This window comes from Bubalus bubalis, chromosome 2 (assembly GCF_019923935.1).
Source record: "Bubalus bubalis isolate 160015118507 breed Murrah chromosome 2, NDDB_SH_1, whole genome shotgun sequence".
Lineage (NCBI taxonomy): Eukaryota > Metazoa > Chordata > Mammalia > Artiodactyla > Bovidae > Bubalus > Bubalus bubalis.
Window position 1 is genome coordinate 35,514,434 of NC_059158.1, and position 22,143 is coordinate 35,536,576.

Genomic DNA, 22,143 nt, shown 5'->3' on the forward strand with positions numbered 1-22,143 from the left:
AAAACATTTTTTCAGTCAAAAACTCTGTGTTTTTGAAACTGACAAACTTATTTTTGTTTGTTGCTGTTTAGTCATCAAGTCATGTCTGACTCTTTTAAGAACCCATGGGCTACAGCCCACCAGGTTCTTCTGTCCATAGGATCTTCCAGGCAAGAATACTGGAGTGGATTACCATTTCCTTCTCCAGTGGATCTTCCCAACCCAGGGACTGAACTTGAGTCTCCTGCGCTGCCAAGAGGATTCTTTAACACTGAGCCAGTAGGTTTTCAGTCAAAAACCCTAATGTGTGTGTGTTTGTTTTTTTGAAATTGACAAAATGATTTTAGTCCTTTAAAAAAAAAAAGCCTAAAATAATTACAAAAAAAATTTTTTTTCTTTTTCCAGTTCAGTTCTTATTTACTTACTTGCATCAGGTATTTTAGTTGCAGCACATGGGATCTTTAGTTGCTGCATGTGGGATCTAGTTCCCTAAGCAGAGATTGAACCCGGGCCCCCTGCATTGCGGGGGTTGGGGGGGCGGTGCACAAAGTCTTTGCTACTGAACCACAGGGAAGTCCCAAGAAACTTCTTGGAAAGAATAATAAAAGGGGATCTAGAGCTCCATAAAATATTAAAATGGAATATTAAGCTAAAATTATTAAAACTGAGCACTGGCATGGAAATGGACAAAAGGATCAGTGAAGGAGAAATGCAGATTTGATTACACATGGGATTGTCTCAGAGGCTTCTCAAACTCACTGCTGACTAAACTGAAAGCAACACTTCCCCTCTTTACAAGTTCTACTCATTCTCCAAAACTTCCTATGCAAGTGGCAGAGAAATTTACTTGGTTACAATCAGAAACCCACGAATCACCTTTACATTTTCCCCTCAAACCCCATAACCAATGACTCACCAAACCCAATATCCCTGAAACCCAAAGTGTGGTTGTTTAGTAGATTTCACTACTTACATCTGTCTTGCAACTTCTATACCCTTTGCCACAATCCCTAACATGCTCCCCATAACCACTACTGCCGCAGCAAATTTGTTCTCCAAATTTCAAAAAGCTTCATCTTTTAAAAATCACAGATGTGATGATGTAAGTGCCACTTCAAACTCTTCAATGCCTTCCAATGCTCTTAAGATAAAAATCAAAATCCTTAATTTGACCCAAAATATCTCATTAGTGGGTAAACAGACTTCAGATAGCTCCAGCTGTGCTAGAATACACCCTTGAATATAAAAGTATCTGAGGAAAAAACAGTCATTAAAAAAAGAAGCTGGAACAGATACCTTATTAATAAAAAATTGTAGCATACTCTTAACTCCATACAGTTGGGCCCTTGCCTATGTTTCTGGTCTCATTTTATTCCTTCTCTCCTTCTATTCCCTGTATATGAATGTCCCTACTTCAGGGTTTTCTCAAGTGCTGGTTCCTCTGAATAGATTTTCCTTCATGAGCCTGCATAAAGCTACATAGAATCCTCTTCCAAACTGTGGGAAAATGTCAGATCTTTTTACTATTCTCTCAAAACAACCAAATTCTTCAGTTTTCATTATAGCTTTAATTAACCATTTATGTTAGCCTTTCCCTTTACAGTAAGTTTCATGAGGGCAAAGACTATGTCTGTTTTTGTTCACCATTTCATTCCCAAAACACAGAACTAAATAAATAATAGGTGCTCAAAGTTTTGTTAAATGAATTAAATATTAATTATTCAATATTATGAAAACATAAGGATGCCTGCTGGAACAACTAGTGAAACTTAGTACAAGATAACTGAATCATGATGATTCAATTGCCTTAGTAATACCTTCCCTTAGGGTGGAAAAGGAGGCTTTTCAAAATGTGAGATTATATACAATGGGCTGTTTCTTCCTTCCTGTCTTTCTATTTTTGGCCACACTGCGTCATTTGTGGGATCCTAGTTCCCCAACCAGGGACTGAACCCAGGAGCCGGCAGTGAAAGCACTGAGTTCTAACCACTGGACAGTCCAGGAATTCACACAATATGCTGTTTCTAATGGATAAACTTGTTAAACTAATAATAAGTTTAATTAACTTGTCAGTTCAAAACCTCAAGAAGTACTATGAGAAAGTACAGGTTGAGTTCCAATAACTTTCCCCCTCCGGATTACACATTCAAAGTTATATCTTCTGCTATACAAGGCATCTGAAGTCTTATCACCCATTAATAAAATATTTTTCTATTCAGAAATATACAGATCTCAGTTCTCTATTATTTTAAGGCTTTACTCCTTCTAGAGGAAAACAAGAAAGTTCTTCTTAGTCTTTTAGTACTTACAAGTGAAGGGACTGTGAAAATCTGAACCGAGAAGTCTGCGATTGAAAACTCTCTGTCGTGGTCATCTGTCACATAATCACTCTGCAAACGCTCATAGTTCTATTAAGAAGGCAAAAAAAGGCAAGGAGTGCCAGCTATCAGTGACAAAGAAGAGGCAAGCACTACTCACCAGAGTAGGTGCGGTGAAGAACTGGACAGACAGAGCAGTCACGGACACTGCTCGCTCGTGATCATCCTCCATAAAATCTCTCTGCAACTGCTGGTAATTCTAAACAACAAGGGGGAGATTCACCTCTAATCCACAATGACCAAATGTTTAAGGATTATAATGAAAAATCAGTGCTGGAGGAGTCAGTAAGATGTGCTATGAGAATAGCTGGAATGATTTCTACCAATTACCAATATACTAATCTGTAAAAACACTGATGCACTATTCAATCTTCTTGAGCACAGTGGCAGTTTATGAGCTCAAACAGGAGTAACAGCAACAGCTATTAAAATCCTGGGCTGTCATTGAACATAGGTGGAGCTAAATCACAGTAGCTTTACATTGTCCCTGATGAAATCAGACTTTCATTACTTCTGGATGCCTATCACAGTCACCTGATGGCTCTTTCAAAGTACACACGACTGGACCCTATTCTTGGTGAATCTGCTTCGGCAGGTTTGAGAATGGAAAACACAAACATGTATATTTTGAAAGAGTTCCTCAAATGATTCTTTTATGTTTCCTTTGTTAATAATCCCTAATTCAGGTGAATAAAAATAACCAAGCAGTTAGCTTAAGGGAGAAGAACATAATTCAATGATATCAACAATCTAGAATTCATGATTTTTAAATCATATCCATATACACATGTCGTTTCAACTAAGATTATCTTTTCCTACACAAAATTTAATAGGAATAATATCATAATTCAGAATGGCATAGGTTTAAAGTTTCCATTTATCACTTCATGTCATATACACTGCATAGGTGAATATTCATATTATCACGGCAGGTTATAAACATGAAAAACCTCACTGCCTGACTTTTATTCTATTGATAAAAGATAAAAAGATAATTTATGAAGTTTCTTAGAATTTAAAAGCAACATAATGACATGTTATTATTAGCTACTAATTTTACAAATGCTGGATATAATCATGGACTACAGCTATTCTGTATATTACCTATTTTATTACTCTTCAAAAGTGAGAAACTTACCTTTGCAAATCGAACAGCAAACAGTTTCTTGTATTTCAAATCCATAAGTAGACTGCTCATGAACAACTGATGATACACACTCCTAGCACCTTTCACAAAAAGAGCAGATGGAACATGAGGATATACCAAACAAGCCAAAAATTACATTTCCAAAGTTTTCACATGATCAATTGTATTTTTAAGTCTCAAGAGCAAAACTCTACATGTATTCCTTAAAACATGTGAAACCTGCTTCTTTAAAAATCAGTTTTTCTAAATGTATTCTTCCAACAAAACATAAAGGTTGAGTCATGGATCCTCAAATCTGTTTTTTCCCCAAAGAATAAGACTGCATGAGCTAATTCTAAAAACCATAAATACATTTATTAAATATTTCCTCAAATGAAAAAGAAACTTAAACATCCAATCACCTATGAAAGTTCCCTACACCTTACAGTAGTTAAGATACTTACCTTTCCACAGTTTGGAGTCACTAAGCATCAATCTATCCACTAGAGAAGAGTTTTCACCATCTGGCCCTTCTTGTAAACCAACTTGACATAAAATTCGGCGAAGGCCATCTTAAAACAGAAAGAAAAATAGTCAAGAAATAGTTAACTTCAAATATTAAAATAACATATTAGTAAAAATGTTCAAATGGACTTACTATAGAGTTTTTACTTGCTTTTTTAAAAGGTCAAATTGATTCAGAAAAAGTAACTATATTAACTATTTTATTAACATTTTCACAAAATGGAGAAAAACTCCAAATCTTGCATTATATACCAATTTTTATTCCAAAATACCAAAATATTTGTCTATCAGAATGGCAATGATCTTTTATGCTTAAATAATTTAAACAAAGAATCCAAAAGCCAATGAGGTAAACATGGTTTTCTAAGCATCTATGCTAATTAAACCAGGTGTTAGTAAAATTATATATTAGTAAAAAAAATTATATATTAGTAAAATTATATATCCTATGATAACAGAAGATAGGTATAATATGAAATTATGCTACCATTTAAAAGAATACATGCTCTGTACTTTATACATACCAGTCCATTTTATTGTTATTATGCAAAATGTTCATTAAACAAAAATACAAAAATATGTACCTATGGATACCCACTATATGAGAGGCTTTGGAAGGCAATTCCTACATATTCTAAATGCTAAACTTAAAAAACAAAACCTTCAAATATTAATGTAAGCATTAACAAAACTAGAACTTTAATACCTTCCAGTTTCATATTTTATATTTAAAATCACAGTTTTTAGTCATCTACAATCATGCAAAATAATCTGAAACTTCTTTTTTAATTTAATTATAAGAGCCACCAAACAGAAAATTTTTAGAAGGCTACAGAGAAAACTTTATATATATATTAAATAATAGATGATAAGGTCTTTAAATTGTTGATGATAAATTTTCTCAAAGAAAATTTTTAGCAGAAAACTGTTTCCATGATACTATTTATTAATTCTGTAGCACAGTATTTGGCATTCAGATAGATACCCAATGGAAAACAACAAAGTTAAAAAAGGTTAAGAAAACTAATTGGAAAGACATTTAAAAGGCAAGCAAACATGTTCTCCTAAATTTCCACACCTCCCGATTTTCACCTGTCAGTTCACAGTTGGCAATACTCTTTCTAATAGCTTTTTAATACAAATGTTTTAGAAATTTTCTTTATAGCAAACATTGGAATATCATCTATTCAAACCACATCCCTTGCCTGAAGAAATGTAGGACAGACAGCTTAGATGTATTCCTAGTTTATTCTTCAGTGTTACACAACAAACTTGTATTTTTGGCATTGGACATGAAGGCTCTTAATTGTTACCACTACTTTTAAAAGATTATCTAACCTGTAGACTGTGGAAAAACAAAAACTCAAATACACAGTAACTTCAAATTTGCATATTTTCAGGGTTGCAAATTATCGGTAAACACAAATTGTAGAAATCAAAACAAAGATATCCTTTAAACAATTAACCATTTAAGTTCTATTTACAGTGGCATTTTCCAGCTTGCTTTGTGGAAGAGAATTCCACAGGATGCTCCATTAAAAATAGGTTTTTTTTATCAAGTTGGTAAGATTTAGATTCATTAGCATATTAAAATCATTTACAATGTTTAATCCACTGTTTCCTTTATTTATTTGAAGATACATAAATATCTTTTATTTATGTATGAAAATACATAAATGTATGCATATGAAAAAGATCTCATGGACCAAAATTTGGGAAATATTTTTTTGTGTATATAAAGATATTCTGAGATGGTATTTTAAAACACAAAACTAAAGCAAAAAAAAAAAAAAAACAAAAAACAAAAAACCCAGAACACCTGATTCCATTTGTTACTTTTCCAACACAGTTTTGCTAGAGCATATGAACTCATTTTTAAGTCAATTTGTAAAAGGTTTTATGGACCTACCTGAATATCCAATAATACTTCCCAGCCAAGACAAAACTTTCAAACCAAAATTCTGATGTGCGACAATAGACGAATGCATAACTTGAACTTTGAGTGGCTTTGTCTGTCTACTGGTATTTCTCTTAAAAAGAAATGACAGGATGAAAAAAAACCAAACTTAAAAAGGCTATTTTATAGAAAATAAGTCAAATTTTTATTTAATATAACTACACTCTCATCATTATAGGTGAGTTATTCATGTATATGTGTAAGAAAAACATGACTTGGGTTGCTTTATTCAGATTCTAACTTTCTAGAAGGAATCCTAGGATTCTTACAAAAAAGTAAGAAGTTACAGTTTTAACCTGAATTCTTGGTCTTATATCTGAAAATGTGCCCCATCAATTATAAATTATTTAAGTGTTAAACTGGTTGTATGTTTTTAAACTAAGTTCTTAATGTAATTACACTAATTTGAATAATTTACTTCATTGCACAAATGTGATGTTATCGATACTTTTAAAAAAATTATAGTAAACACACAACACTTTCCAGCTTAACCATTTTTAAGCGTGCAGTTCTGTGGTGCAAAGGATACACTGGTGTGCAACTGATTTCCAGAACTCTTCATCTTGCAAAACTGAAACTCTGTACCCACTCTGGTACTTCATACAAACAGAACCATACATTACCTTCTTATGACTCCTTATTTCACTTAGCATAATGTCCTCAAGGTTAATCTACACTGTAGTGTGTACCAGAATTGTCTTCCTTTTTAAGGCTGGATAAAATTCTATTGTATGTATATAAATTCTGTTTAACATTCATCCAGTTAAATTGCTCCTTAAGTGTCTATCAGTAGATGAATTGATAGACACCTTTTGTCAACTGAATAATGCTGTTATGAACATGAGACTCTGCTTTCAATTCTTCTGTGTACGTAATCAGAAGAAAAACTGTTGGATCATATGGTAATTCTAGTTTTAATTTTTAGAGTAAGCACCATACTGTTTTCCATAGTGGCTGCACCATTTTACATTCCCACCAATAGCACCCGAGGGTTCCAATTTCTCCATATCCTTGCCAATACCTGTGATTTTCAGTTATTGTTGTTGTTTATAACAGCCATCCTAATGCATATGGGGTGGCTGCACAGGCGCAGGAGGGTTGAGAGGAGCTACTCCACGTCCAACGTAAGAGAAACCCAAGTAAGATGGTAGGTGTTGTGAGAGGGTATCAGAGGGCAGACACACTGAAACCACAATCACAGAAAACTAGTCAATCTAATCACATGGACCACAGCCTTGTCTAAGTCAATGAAACTAAACCATGCCGTGTGGGGCCACCCAAGATGGGTGGGTCATAGTAGAAAGGTCTGACAGAATGTGGTCCACTGGAGAAGGGAATGGCAAACCACTTCAGTATTCTTGCCTTGAGAACCCCATGAACAGTACGAAAAGGCAAAATGATAGGATACTGAAAGAGGAATTCCCCAGGTTGGTAGGTGCCCAATATGCTACTGGAGATCAGTGGAGAAATAACTTCAGAAAGAATGAAGGGATGGAGCCAAAGCAAAAACAATACCCTGTTGTGGATGTGACTGGTGATAGAAGCAAGGTCCGATGCTATAAAGAGCAGTATTGCATAGGAACCTGGAATGTCAGGTCCATGAATCAAGGCAAATTGGAAGTGGTCAGACAAGAGATGGCAGGAGTGAAAGTCAACATTCTAGGAATCAGCGAACTAAAATGGACTGGAATGGGTGAATTTAACTCAGATGACCATTATATCTACTACTGTGGGCAGGAATCCCTTAGAAGAAATGGAGTAGCCATCATGATCAACAAAAGAGTCTGAAATGCAGTACTTGGATGCAATCTCAAAAATGACAGAATAATCTCTGTTTGTTTCCAAGGCAGACCATTCAATATCACAGTAATTAAGTCTATACCCCAACCAGTAACGCTGAAGAAGCTGAAGTTGAACAGTTCTATGAAGACCTACAAGACCTTTTAGAACTAACACCCAAAAAAGATGTCCTTTTCATTATAGGGCACTGGAATGCAAAAGTAGGAAGTCAAGAAACATCTGGGGTAACAGGCAAATTTGGCCTTGGAATACGGAATGAAGCAGGGCAAAGGCTAATAGAGTTTTCCAAGAGAACGCACTGGTCATAGCAAACACCCTCTTCCAACAACACAAGAGAAGACTCTACACATGGACATCACCAGATGGTCAACACCGAAATCAGACTGATTATATTCTTTGCAGCTAAAGATGGAGAAGCTCTATACAGTCAGCAAAAACAAGACCGGGAGCTGACTGTGGCTCAGATCATGAACTCCTTATTGCCAAATTCAGACTTAAATTGAAGAAAGTAGGGAAAACCACTAGACCATTCAGGTATGACCTAAATCAAATTCCTTATGATTATACAGTGGAAGTGAGAAATAGATTTAAGGGACTAGATCTGATAAGACAGAGTGCCTGATGAACTATGGAATGAGGTTCGTGACATTTTGTACAGGAGACAGGGATCAAGACCATCCCCGTGGAAAAGAAATGCAAAAAAGCAAAATGGTTGTCTGGGGAGGTCTTACAAATAGCTGTGAAAAGAAGAGAAGCGAAAAGCAAAGAAGAAAAGGAAAGATATAATCCTGAATGCAGAGTTCCAAAGAATAGCAAGGAGAGGTAAGAAGCCTTCCTCAGTGATCAATGCAAAGAAATAAGAGGAAAACAGACTGGGAAAGACTAGAGATCTCTTCAAGAAAATTAGAGATACCAAGGGAACATTTCATGCAAAGATGGGCTCGATAAAGGACAGAAATGGTATGGACCTAACAGAAGCAGAAGATATTAAGAAGAGGTGGCAAGAATACACAGAAGAACTGTACAAAAAAGATCTTCACAACCAAGATGATCACGATGGTGTGATCACTCACCTAGAGCCAGACATCCTGGAATGTGAAGTCAAGTGGGCCTTAGAAAGCATCACTACAAACAAAGCTAGCGGAGGTGATGGAATTCCAGTTGAGCTATTTCAAATCCTGGAAGATGATGCTATGAAAGTGCTGCACTCAACATGCCAGCAAATTTGGAAAACTCAGCAGTGGCCACAGGACTGGAAAAGGTCAGTTTTCATTCCAATCCCAAAGAAAGGCAATGCCAAAGAATGCTCAAACTACCGCACGATTGCACTCATCTCACACGCTAGTAAAGTAATGCTGAAAATTCTCCAAGCCAGGCTTCAGCAATACGTAAATCGTGAACTTCCAGATGTTCAAGCTGGTTTTAGAAAAGCCAGAGGAACCAGAGATCAAATTGCCAACATCCACTGGATCATGGAAAAAGGAAGCGAGTTCCAGAAAAAACATCTATTTCTGTTTTATTGACTATGCCAAAGCCTTTGACTGTGTAGATCACAAAAAACTGTGGGAAATTCTGAAAGAGATGGGAATACCAGGTTTCTGCCTCTTGAGAAACCTGTATGCAGGTCAGAAAGCAACAGTTAGAACTGGACATGGAACAACAGACTGGTTCCAAATAGGAAAAGGAGTACATCAAGGCTGTATATTGTCACCCTGCTTATTTAACTTATATGCAGAGTACATCATGAGAAACACTGGGCTGGAAGAAGCACAAGCTGGAATCAAGATTGCTGGGAGAAATATCAATAACCTCAGATACGCAGATGACACCACCCTTATGGCAGAAAGTGAAGAGGAACTCAAAAGCCTCTTGATGAAAGTGAAAGAGGAGAGTGAAAAAGTGGGCTTAAAGCTCAACATTCAGAAAACAAAGATCATGGCATCCGATCCCATCACTTCATGGGAAATAGATGGGGAAACAGTGGAAACAGTGTCACACTTTACTTTTTTGGGCTCCAAAATCACTGCAGATGGTGATTGCAGCCATGAAATTAAAAGACGCTTACTCCTTGGAAGGAAAGTTATGACCAACCTAGATAGCATATTCAAAAGCAGAGACATTACTTTGCCAACAAAGGTCCGTCTAGTCAAGGCTATGGTTTTTTCCAGTGGTCATGTATGGATGTGAGAGTTGGACTGTGAAGAAGGCTGAGCGCCGAAGAATTGATGCTTTTGAACTGTGGTGTTGGAGAAGACTCTTGAGAGTCCCTTGGACTGCAAGGAGATCCAACCAGTCCATTCTGAAGGAGATCAGTCCTGGGTATTCTTTGGAAGGAATGATGCTGAAGCTGAAACTCCAGTACTTTGGCCACCTCATGCGAAGAGCTGACTCATTGGAAAAGACTCTGATGCTGGGAGGGGTTGGGGGCAGGAGAAGGGGATGACAAAGGATGAGATGGCTGGATGGCATTACCGACTTGATGGACGTGAGTTTGAGTGAACTCCGGGAGTTGGTGATGGACAGGGAGGCCTGGCGTGCTGCAATTCATAGGGCTGCAAAGAGTCAGACACGACTGAGTGACTGAACTGAATGCATATGAGGTGCTATCTTATTGTGGTTTTTACTTTCATTCCCCTAATGATTAATAATATTGAGCATGTTTCCATGTTCTTTGCCAATCTGTGTATCTTCTTTGGAGAAATGTATTTAAGTCTATTAAAAGTTTTCATTTAACATGTTTTCCCCCATTTTCCTTTTGAATCATCTCTCTACCCATCTCATCCCATCTCCATAACCCACTTTAGCACAGTATACCTTTGCATATTTTATCCACCTCTATGTATCATATATGTACACAGTTAAAAAGACTTTTATTTGATTTTGCAAAAAAATGGAATATTATCATACTCTTTTGCATCTTTGTGTTAACAGATTTTTTTGGGGGGGGCTTAATGACTCATCATATTCTGTGGTGTGGATTTATTTAAACATTCTCTAGAGAAGGGTATTCATATTCTGTTTCAATCTTCCATGACTATAACAAAGGTAGTACATCTTTGTACATACACTAACTGGTGCTTGTATTTTTATGGGATAAATTTCTAGGAGAGGCAAAATTTTAATATATGCTACTAGATTGTTTTCCAAATACATGGTAGTAATTTATGCATCTCTGCCTGCAAGGTACTTTATCACTCTAATTTCTCCATCTGTTGGATGTGAAATCTCCCTGTCATTTTGGTAATTACTAGTGAGTTTTGAGTCTCTTTTTACATATATTTATACCATTGAGATTATCTCGGCCGTGGTTGTCTTTCCATACCCCATGTTCATTTTTCTATTCTGTTGTTTGCTCCCTACTTGATAATCTATGAGTGCTCTGTTCATCATAAACATTAAATGTCTATCCTTTGTGTTAGAGATAATTTTTCTAAGTTTACTGACATTTTTAATAATATTCTGCTACGCAAATTTTTTATGTAGCCAAAAAAATGTATTCTTTTTAACTCCTGGGGTTCTAGTCTTGGTTAAGAAGCTCTCCTCCTCCCTTAGAATATATCTTTGTCCTAGATTTTCCTCATCCTAGTAACTATTTCTGGACTTTATTCTATATTATGAAAATAGTATTGCTATATCTATGCAGACACTACCAGAGACTTACAAGTACTTATTTTTTAGGGAAAAACTGAAATAATACTATTAAACAACAAATTAAAGGGAAGAAATGTCATCTCCTTTACCTGGATTCTGTAAAATTCTATCCTAATTGCTTTATCATTTACACATTATCTTTCTTTTTCCACACACAAACAAAAAAGAACCACGGAAGGTAACTTATATGGATCATGTCCTTTTATTCCTAAAAACTTCAGTATATAGTTCCTAAGAATGGGAATGTTCTACCACAGTATTGTTTCTAATGCATTATTAAATTGAGTATGTCCAGATAGCAAGAATTTTTAAAATAAGACACAAACTCATAAACAGAAAAATATAGTTTGCTACATTAAAATTAAAGGTTTTGCTCAAGGAGAGGCATCACAAATAAGATATAAAGCTGTATGTCAGGAAAAGATACTGTAACAAAAGATCAGGATTCAGATTATGTAAAGAACCCCTACGAATTAGTAAGAAAAAGACAAATAACTTAATAAAAAAATGGGTAAAGGGTATAAACAAGAAATTTACAGAAAACTTAAGTGACCAATACATTAAATATGAAATAAGATATTCAGTAATCAAGGCAGTGCAAATTTAACAGAAGAGATGCCATACATACACAGCAGGCTGGCAAAATTTTTTTAATTTGACAATATATAGTTCTGAGAAAGTGGTAGAGACGTGGGAACTGTACTTCACTGCTGGTTGGAATGTATATTGGCTACCACTATTTTGGAGATTAACTTGGCAAAATCTAGTATGGCTGAAAATGCTTATAACTTAATAACTCAACAATTCCATTTCTTGGTATACATACTAGAGAAACTCTTGCTTCTATGCAACAAGAGGACCAAAAAACATCCATAGCAGGACTGACAGTCATACAAAAAATTGGAAATATCCAAACTCTCCATCAATAGGAGAATGTAAAATCATAGTCTAGTCATCAATGGAATACTTTACAAATACATATATCAACACAGATAAATCTAGAAACAACACTGACAGGAAAAGACAAGTCACCATTGATGGTATAGTCATCAATGGAATACTTTATACCACGCATGTATCAACACAGATAAATCTAGAAATAACACTGAAATGAAAAGCCAAGTTACAATATAATACATTCAGTATGAATCTTGTTATATAATGTTTAAAGACCTCCAAATCAATGCATATAATACTGATAGGTATTTAGCAGATAAAGTATAAAGGCATGTATGGAAATGAAAAATTAATTAACAAAAGTAGTTATCTCTACTGAAAGAGGAAGGGGAATGGGATTTAGAAGAGATAATACAAGGGCCTCTGTACTGTTTTATTTATTTAAAATAAGCATGAAGAAAATAAGATATAATGTAGCACACAGGCATTTACTGTGTTATCTCCATATTTTATCTATATATTTAAAATATTTTACAATATATAAAATTATACTTAAAAGAACATTTACATAAAATGCAGTTACATGGAATAGTTTAAAACAATAAATGCTAACTTTTAAAAATAAATCTAAATGTGGGGAATAGTTTTCTTTCAGATGTATTATACACTAAATACTATTAGGATATACAGCATACCTTGCTATAAGGTACCAAGAAACAACCTCCCTTGAATTCTAATCTTGGTGCTAAAGGCCAATTTAATTCCTAAAAAGGTAACATGAAACCCTATCAAAAGCAAAACAAAAAGCAAAAAGCTTTCTAAGACATTTCTAATGAAGAAATAGGAAGAGAGAAAAAATATATATGTACTGCATCTAAACATTCATTTTTTTATATCAATCTTACAGCTTAAAAAAAACTAGGTACAGCAACAAGCAATGTTAAACTAACATATCCTTAAACATGATTTTTGGCTGATGTTGGCTTTCATGAAGGCAGAAAAATGTGTTCATAAACACCAAAATATGGGACTAGTTTTATACTAATAAAAAATACAAGTGTAGACGTGTTTTTATATTACTTACCACAATTATTGATTTTGCTTGTTCACAATACTGGAATTCTCCATATCGAACAGACCTACGTCCCTATAAATAAAGACATTTGAGATTAACTTGCAAAAATATTTATATTCAGTATTAATAACTTCTGAATCAGTAAACAGTGTTATATGAGCATATAACAACTCTGGTCAATTTTTAATATTTACAATGTTTATTTTATTCACTAATTAGAAAGTAAATTAAAATATTTTCCTTCAAAGCAATCCTAATATTTTCAAGCCATCAGTAAGTATATACCTTTGAACAACACTATATTTGTTCTTCTGTGTAGAATGAAGGCAATTTATGTTTTCACCTAAACTTTCAGACAAGAGCCTACAGTTATATCCAATATATATTTGGGACAATATTCATATGAAATTAAAAAAAATAACCTAGACAAAACTTTTAACATAATTTTCTAGGATACCTTACCTGTATTAAAAGTGTAATTATGCAACATCAATGTAATGAAATTACTTACATCTCGATCTACTGTAGTTGCAAAGCCAATGGCTTCTTTTTGTGTACAGTTAACAGCTTTCTGAAGAGTATAAATAACTTGTTCATAGGTATGAACCTCGTCATTAAACAGCATGCAATAGTAGGTGTCGCTCTTCTCACTGTGGGATAAAACATTAATTATACATCATCTATTTGCATATCACCCTGCTCCAGGATGATTTATTAAGAGAACACTTTGTCCTGGGATTCTCTAGTATCTCAGATGGTAAAGAATCTGCCTAGAATGCAGGAGACCAGGGTTCAATCCCTGGGTTGGGAAGAGTCCCTGGAGAAGTGCATGGCAACCCACTCCATTACTCTTGCCTGGAGAATTCCATGGACAGAGGAGGCTAGAGGGCTACAGTCCGTGGGTCACAAAGAGTTGGACATGACTGAGCACCTCACACTTTCACTTCAGACACTTTGTCCTAGGGAATGTGCTAGGTACTAGACACATATCTGTAACGAAGTCATCTGTGGTCCCCACATTCTATGGTGTTATCAAGCTGGTGTGAAAGATACATACATATAATCTGTGTGAACTGGCTTTTATCAAGAACAGGATGCCACAGTGGGATAAAACCAGTCTGGGAGTTCAGGGAACTGCCAAAGAAGTAACTTGAGAGCTGAAGTCAGAACTGGGTATCAGTGGTACTCACTGGGAGGAATTCTCCTCAGCCCTCCATAGATGACCACTTGGCAATGTCTGGAAACATTTCTGGTCGTCATGACTGGGATAGGAGTGCTACTGGTGTCCAGCAGGAAAAAGCCAATGATGCTGCTAAAAATTCTACAATCCACAAGTCACGCCCATAATATGTGGCCCCCAAAGTCAACAGTGCCAAGGCTGAGAAACTATGGGCTAGAAAAAAGTGAAAGCAAAGACCCTGAGGTGGTAAAGGTAAACTGGGCAGTGGAGCACAGGGAGGAAGGAGGAGGTTAGTCTGGAGAGAGGCAGAAATCTTAAAGACCTTGAAATAGATTTGGATTTTCCCATCCTAAGAGCAATCCAGGATTTGAAATGTTGAAATAGGAGCTATAGTCAGATTTGCCTTAAAATTCACTGTGGCTACAGTATGGAGAATGAACTGAGGGAGACAAGAGTGGATATGGCAGTCTGGTTAAGGTATCATGTTGTCCAAGGATGAAATTAATGTAATTTGGACTACCATAGTAGTAATGCAGATGAACAAAAGTAGAACAACTTGATACAGGGGGAACCTACTGGACCCGAAATCTAAGTGGATATATGGGTGATTCAGGTTTCTGGGCAGATGAAACGTCATTTACTAAGATGAGAAAACATTACAAGAGAAGTAAATTAGATTGTTTTCCCTTCTATGCTGGTGGTCCCAAACTTACAATGGAATAGAAAAATAAAAACACAACTTTTCTATTCTCTAGGGTCTCAATCTGGATTTTAGATTCAGATCTTAGTTGGTTCCCAACTCAAAGTACATGAAGATAAAGTTATGAGGTTAACGAAGTCATTTTCAACATTTCCAAAAAGGAATGTTAACATCTTATTTCATGAAGAAACATAAACTATAACCTGATTATTTGGAACACTGTTGAGACAGCAAAAAAGATACAGCACCAATGTCCTTTAGACTTGTATTCAACCTTAAGTATGAGTATGATTCCAACAAGCTTGGTTAGAATTAAAAGAGAAGGCTGCTCGAGGCAAGCACATTCATGCAAAAAAGTAAGTCCTTAGCTGTAATACAGCTATAGCAGAATCCAGCTCTCTGGTTGCAAATTTACAATCTCCTCAATAATTAAGAACAAATGGTTATTTAAAAAAAAAAAAGATGTACACCCAAAGAAGCACAAAGTATAAATAAATTTTTAAAAAATTCAGAATCAAAATGGTTAAAACTGAATTTGTGCATTTAGTCAAACCAAAAAACTCACTTCACTTAGGTCACAGTGCTCATTCCCTAATCAAATCTGACAGATGAAACAAAAAGAATTATCGAGTTAACAGCTTTAACACAAAAAGAAGAGAAAAATGCCCGTGCTTGCAACCAGTGGTACAGCTTTGATGTGGCTAAAATACGGCTATAAATCAGCTAAAGCAACCAACAGGGAAAAACCTCTACTAATTAAATGGCTCACATATATTTTAAAACTATAAAATCAAGGTTATTATTTTGTTGAAAACTAATAATTAAAAAAGATTATGGTCAATCCAAGCTGTATTCATTTGAGGAATTGAATCAAAATGGTTAAAACTGAGTATAAGCAAATACAAAGAATAAATGGGTTGTACTTACATCATCTCTAAATCTGGTGGCAATTCACTTTCTTTTTCCCAGGTAAGTATCTCTACTGCATATTGAAACATAATAGCAAAAATGTTATAAGTTCTTGCTATCACATCTTCTGATAAATGGACAAGGGGATCCTGAAAGAAGAAGAAAAAAGCAACCATGTTAAACGCACATTAATGCTCCTTTTATCCATTCTGCCTTCCTCCTCAAACTACTACTGTAAAAGGCTGACTGATCCTCCAGTGTCAATTTTTCTCCAATTTGATCTTATTTGTTATATCTCAGCAAATCAAACTTCTAAAACATTTTGTCCACAATAATCCCTATTACTAAATCTTCTGAATCAAAATATTCCAAGGCTCTCCAATGCCTAATTGGAGAAGGAAATGGCAACCCACTCCAGTGTTCTTGCCTGGAGAATCCCAGGGACGGGGGAGCCTGGTGGGCTGCCGTCTATGGGGTCGCACAGAGTCAGACACGACTTAAGCGACTTAGCAGGAGCACCAGCAGCAGCAGCAGCCAATGCCTAATAAATCTAAAAATTTTGGAATGGCATTATGGGATCTTAAAATTTAAGCTTGTTTACAGCTTCATATCCCTCTAACCCCCAATTTCCAGGATAAACAAAGAAACGTTATCTAAGGACAGACAAGCAATATTTAGTTTTACAGGTATAAAGGAAAGCCTGATTTTGAGGATTTTAAAGGGGAGAAGTCAACAAGATCAGAAAACTGCTCCTTCATGCAGTTAAGAATCACTCACTTTCAATGAGACAAGTTGTGTATGCATGTAACATGGAACTTCACACATTAGACTTAACAGTGAATAAATCACTAAATTTCAAGGCTAATGTAAAAAAGTATTACTATAAATATACACTAAGTTTATCATGGTATCTTTCAATCAGGCTGGCAAAATGTTTTACACAATCTTTAATCTTAATGCTTTATCTTATGTTTAGACTTAAGATAAACATGTTATTCAGCTTAATGGCTAAAAGTGTTATATTCATCTCTCAATAAGAATATCAATATATTCCAACATGATGGAATGGGAACCAGCACATTCTTGCAAATATACATAAGGATACAGAAACAATTTTGTACATCCTCACCAAGGACTAGCTTAATGGAACTGATATAAATCAAATGGAGGAGAGTAATAAAAAGAATGAAAAAAAAAGGACAGATTCCTAAAGAAGATGGGTGCAGGGCTTAAAGAATGTAAGAAAAAGTAAAGTAAGAAGGTTTTCCAAAGTCTTACAGAACTTTCTACCTATGCTTTATATGTTCCATCAAAAAAATTTTTTTTATACTGCTACCAGGTTTGCTACCATTTCTTATGGAGACTTTAGAAGTTAACATGGTAAAATCACCTATTATAAAGAAGGTACTGGAACTGGAACCTTTTGGGGATTCATAGAAGAGTGGCTAGTAATCATAAAATGAACCTCACACAGAACTAAAATAAAAAGTAGAACCAAAACTCAGTTTTCTAGGTTATAGTATCTCACTATATAGTCATTCCATTTCTTACAATTATGTCCCATAATACAAGGCATTTTAGAGGACTGAAGAATTATGATAAACAGGATTTATAAGAATTAAATGGTGTTGGGATAGAAACAACTGCCACCTCTTGAGAATCCAAGCCAGTAGTGTTCAAACTCTGTTCTACAACATCCCAGGGCCTGGCAGAGATGTTTCTTATTTGAAATACACATCTGTTTAAAGAATATGACTACCTACATTTTTAAACAGTCTCCAGATAAAGATTCTCTGACATCTTTGTATGCACATGTTAACTTCTTGAAAATGGCTACAGATTAAGAAACATTTCTGCAGTGAAGAGATGCTAGGCTGTGCAAGTCTATTCATGTGTACAATGGGAAATCAAATGCTATTTGAAGAGACCTCTGTTCAAAGTGCTCTTATCACAGCATAAGTCAGTCAGAATGAGAAAATAAATGACTGTCTTATCCTATGTTGTATTACCTATTATGATTAATAATGGTTTTGATGACATTTATATTAGAGAATGCAAGCCTTTGTCAGTGAGTTAAAAAGGCTACTGTTATCTTGGAAGACCATGGGAATTATGGAGAACTTTAATCTTTTATGTGATATGCTTCTATACCTCTATAATGTTTGAATTTTCAGAATGTCAAAAGAAAAAAAAAGAGAATTCCCTGGTGGTCCAGTAGTTGGGACTCTGAGTTTTTACTGCTGAGGGCATGTGTTCAGTCCCTGGTTGGGGAACTAAGATCCTGCAAGCCAAGTGACACAGCCAAACAGAAAAAAAAGAAGAGGAAAAAAGTAACCTTATAATTTAAAGAGTTTAACTGCTGTCTTATGTGAATAAGGTATGAGGGAGAGCTTTCTTCACACTGCCCAACTAAAACTAGAAATTAACTAGAAACAAAATAATCATGAATGCCTTTCTAACAAGTAAATAATATACATTCCAACTTATAAAAAATAAATTCATTAATAATATCAATTTTATGTTTTACTACTGGGATTTAATTAAAATTTCATTTAAAAAAAAATTCCACCGCCAAAAAATGTTTCCAAAAAATCAGTTAATGTACTATCAGAGTTGTCTGAAATACCTGGGTTTAAAGCCCAGCACCAACACTTACTGTGTGGGGTACTGCAGACAACTTTTTTAAAATAAGATTCAAGTTTCCACAGCTACAAAATATGGGTAACAGTAGTATTTATCTTACACAGCTGTTCTAAACACTATCCCAACAAAAGTATATAATCCAATTTTTCCAACTTTTTCTTAAGATGTAGGCTGAATGTACAACAAAAATAAAATTATGTTCAATAAAAACAATTCTATGACAGACTAAAAAGCCATGTTTCAAGTACTACATAGCTTTCTTCCATTTCAAGTACAAAATACAGAAAACCGAGATAATGTATGAATTCAGTGAGTGGGGACCAGGTATGCTAAACAGAATGCTATCTTTTTAATATCTTCTAGTCTTTCCTCAGAGAAGGCAATGGCACCCCACTCCAGTACTCTTGCCTGGAAAATCCCATGGACAGAGGAGCCTGGTGGGCTGCAGACCATGGGGTTGCCTAGAGTCAGACACGACTTCAGTTTCACTTTTCACTTTCATGCATTGGAGAAGGAAATGGCAACCCACTCCAGTGTTCTTGCCTGGAGAATCTCAGGGACGGGGAGCCTCGTGGGCTGCAGTCCATGGGGTCGCACAGAGTCGGACACGACTGAAGCGACTTAGCAGCAGCGGCAGTCTTTCCTTAAAGACTGCATTCTCTTAACTGAATTCTTAAGTAGGAATAAAATGGCAGAGTCTGGAGTTTTGATTTTCTATCAAATTGCTGGAATATATATTCTCCAGGCAGGACCATATAATTTCACTCAAGCAGGTATCTTGCTGGCATTTTTTTTTTTTCCCAACAGTATTAAATTTTAAAAATTTACTTATTTTATGTTTACTGCACTGGGTCTTCACTGCTGTGCACAGGCTTTGTCTAGCTGTGGTGAGTGTGGGCTTCTCACTGAAGTGGCTTTTCCTGTTGCAGAGCACGGGCTCTAGGTGCTCAGGCCTCAGTAGCTGCAGCATGCAACTACTCGGGCTCAGTGGTTGCAGTTAACGGGCTTAGTTGCTCCACAGCATGTGAAATTTTCCCAGACCAGGGACTGAACCTGTGTCTCCTGCACTGGCATGTAGATTCTTAACCACTAGACCACCTGAAGTCTCAGCATCTTCTTAAAATTTAGGAAATTAACCTGTCTTCACTACTTGATAGCTACCCCACTAACATATGAGAATAAAGCGAACAGAGTAACTGCAAGCAGATTCATAATTTTTCTTAGAAAACATAAAGTGAACAATCTGCTGGTATCTGTACCTCATATTGAGCCACGATCACCTGTTATCTAGTTCTAAACATTTCTATCACTTCAGAGTAAAGCCCTTACCCATGAAGCAGTTTTTCTCCATTCTTCTCTTCCCTATCCCCTGGCAACCACCAGTCTGTTCGAAACAGATTTCTCTTCTGGATATTTCATGTAAATGGAATCATACAATATATGACCCTCTGTGTCTGGCTTCTTTCATGATGTTTTGAAAGTTCATTACTTCATTTCTTTTTATAACTGAGTAATATTACACTGTATGTTTATCCATTCACACACTGAAAGACATTTTGGCTGCTATTTCCACCTTTTGGCTATTACGAATAATGCTGCTACTAACATGTTTGTGCATGTACATATCAGAATATTTGTTTTTAATTCTTTTGCATATATACCTAGAAATGAAATTACAGGCTTATATGGCAATGTTTACCGTTTGAGGAATAGCCAAACTGTTTTCCACAGTGCTGCATCATTTTGTATTCCCACTAGCACTGCAGAATTCCAATTTCTCTATATTCTTTCCAATCTATTTACCACTTTTTTGATTATGTCCATCCTAATGGGTGTGAAGTGGTATCTCACTGTGGTTTGATTTACAATTCCCTAATGACAGAGGATGACATGGCTGGATGGCATCACTGACTCGATGGACGTGAGTCTGAGTGAACTCCGGGAGTTGGTGATGGACAGGGAGGCCTGGCGTGCTGCGATTCATGGGGTCGCAAAGAGTCGGACATGACTGAGTGACTGAACTGAACTGAACTGACTGAATGACTAATAATCTTGAGCATGTTTTCATGTGTTTGTTGGTCATTTATATTATATCTTCTTTGGAGAAATGTCTATTCAGGTCCTTTGCCCATTTTTAATTGTGTTGTCTTTTTGTTGCTGAGTTTATATATTCTAGATACCAGACACTTATCAGATATGATTTGTAAATATTTTCTCCCAGAATCCTAAAGTTTTATACTAGTTCTCAACTTTTTTTCAAAAGTTAAAATCCCCTTTTCCAAATTTATCTTTGTTTGCCTTGCTTGTATTTTTATATACAGAATCACAATCCAATATGTAAGAGATAAAAATGGAGCTGTTCCAACTGCCAGTGGAGAAATCGGAAACCCTGATCACTTGGCATCTCTCTTTAGCAAATAGTCGCAGTACACATGCACAAAGCAAATGAAACACAAACAAATATGTTTTCGATAGCACTGAATCATTCTGCACAAACTTAATCCATCCAAAACACAGTGGAACACGTTTAAAAGACACTGTCCTACACTATAAGTTCTTTGGTCATTCTGTTAAAATACTCGAGACCAGGAAGATATATGCACGAGGAAGGACTAGTAATGTCCACTTGCCCCAAATCTATATGAGATCTACTTACTAACAATGCATAAGTACTTTAAATATACCCACCTCTCTGCCATTTAAAATTAAAATCTGAAATAAGATCCTAAATCAAATATCAACTGCCACAACAGCAGAGTTTGAAGTTATTTATTTAGTGAGAATCCACTGAATCATTCCAAATATCATTTAAAGAAAAACAATGAAGGATCAATGATAATTTTAGAAAGCACATTATTTACTGGAGTAAGTATAATCTGTACTGAGCTATCATCCCAATGTTTGCCCATCACATATCCAACGACACTGATTCACTGGGAGACGATGAGTAGGACTGGTTGCTATGGATGACTATAGAAAAGAAAGGTATCCAGTCTACAAAGTCTTGGTCACAACACAAATAAAAATCAGCTAAGCTAACTGGTCTACAAAAATAATCCTTTTAATAAAAAATGAAGACTTAAAAAAAACTCATATATGCTTAAAATAAAACAAATGCAAAAGTCCAAATTAAATTAAATTTCTAGAATTTCAAGTGTGTTCTATTAGTAACTGTATGGCATCCATAAAATGCAAAAAAGCTTTTCAAGTATACTTGGACAGTTTATTGTGAGAGGACTATTTTACTTATATAATTCTATATTACAACCTAATTCTAGGTGTGAAAATATTTCAAAAACATAGTTAAAACAGTATTTCCTTAG

General features: G+C 35.5%; 1 protein-coding gene across 10 annotated transcripts in view; it reads right to left on the reverse strand.

Moving 5' to 3' along the window:
* The window catches only part of UBR2 (ubiquitin protein ligase E3 component n-recognin 2), a 108,306-nt gene that overhangs the window by 51,555 nt on the left and 34,608 nt on the right, over nucleotides 1–22,143 (reverse strand). For 9 of the 10 annotated variants that reach the window (XM_006069206.3, XM_025269837.2, XM_044929916.1 and 6 more), the window contains exons 5-11: nucleotides 16,196–16,326; nucleotides 13,900–14,038; nucleotides 13,398–13,460; nucleotides 5,918–6,038; nucleotides 3,948–4,055; nucleotides 3,496–3,584; nucleotides 2,289–2,387 (exon numbers count right to left, since the gene is read on the reverse strand). In XM_006069206.3, the coding sequence (XP_006069268.1) occupies nucleotides 2,289–2,387; nucleotides 3,496–3,584; nucleotides 3,948–4,055; nucleotides 5,918–6,038; nucleotides 13,398–13,460; nucleotides 13,900–14,038; nucleotides 16,196–16,326 (750 nt within the window). Of the gene's footprint in view, nucleotides 1–2,288; nucleotides 2,388–2,457; nucleotides 2,557–3,495; nucleotides 3,585–3,947; nucleotides 4,056–5,917; nucleotides 6,039–13,397; nucleotides 13,461–13,899; nucleotides 14,039–16,195; nucleotides 16,327–22,143 lie in introns of all 10 variants that reach the window. The other variant, XM_006069204.3, reaches the window with a different exon arrangement.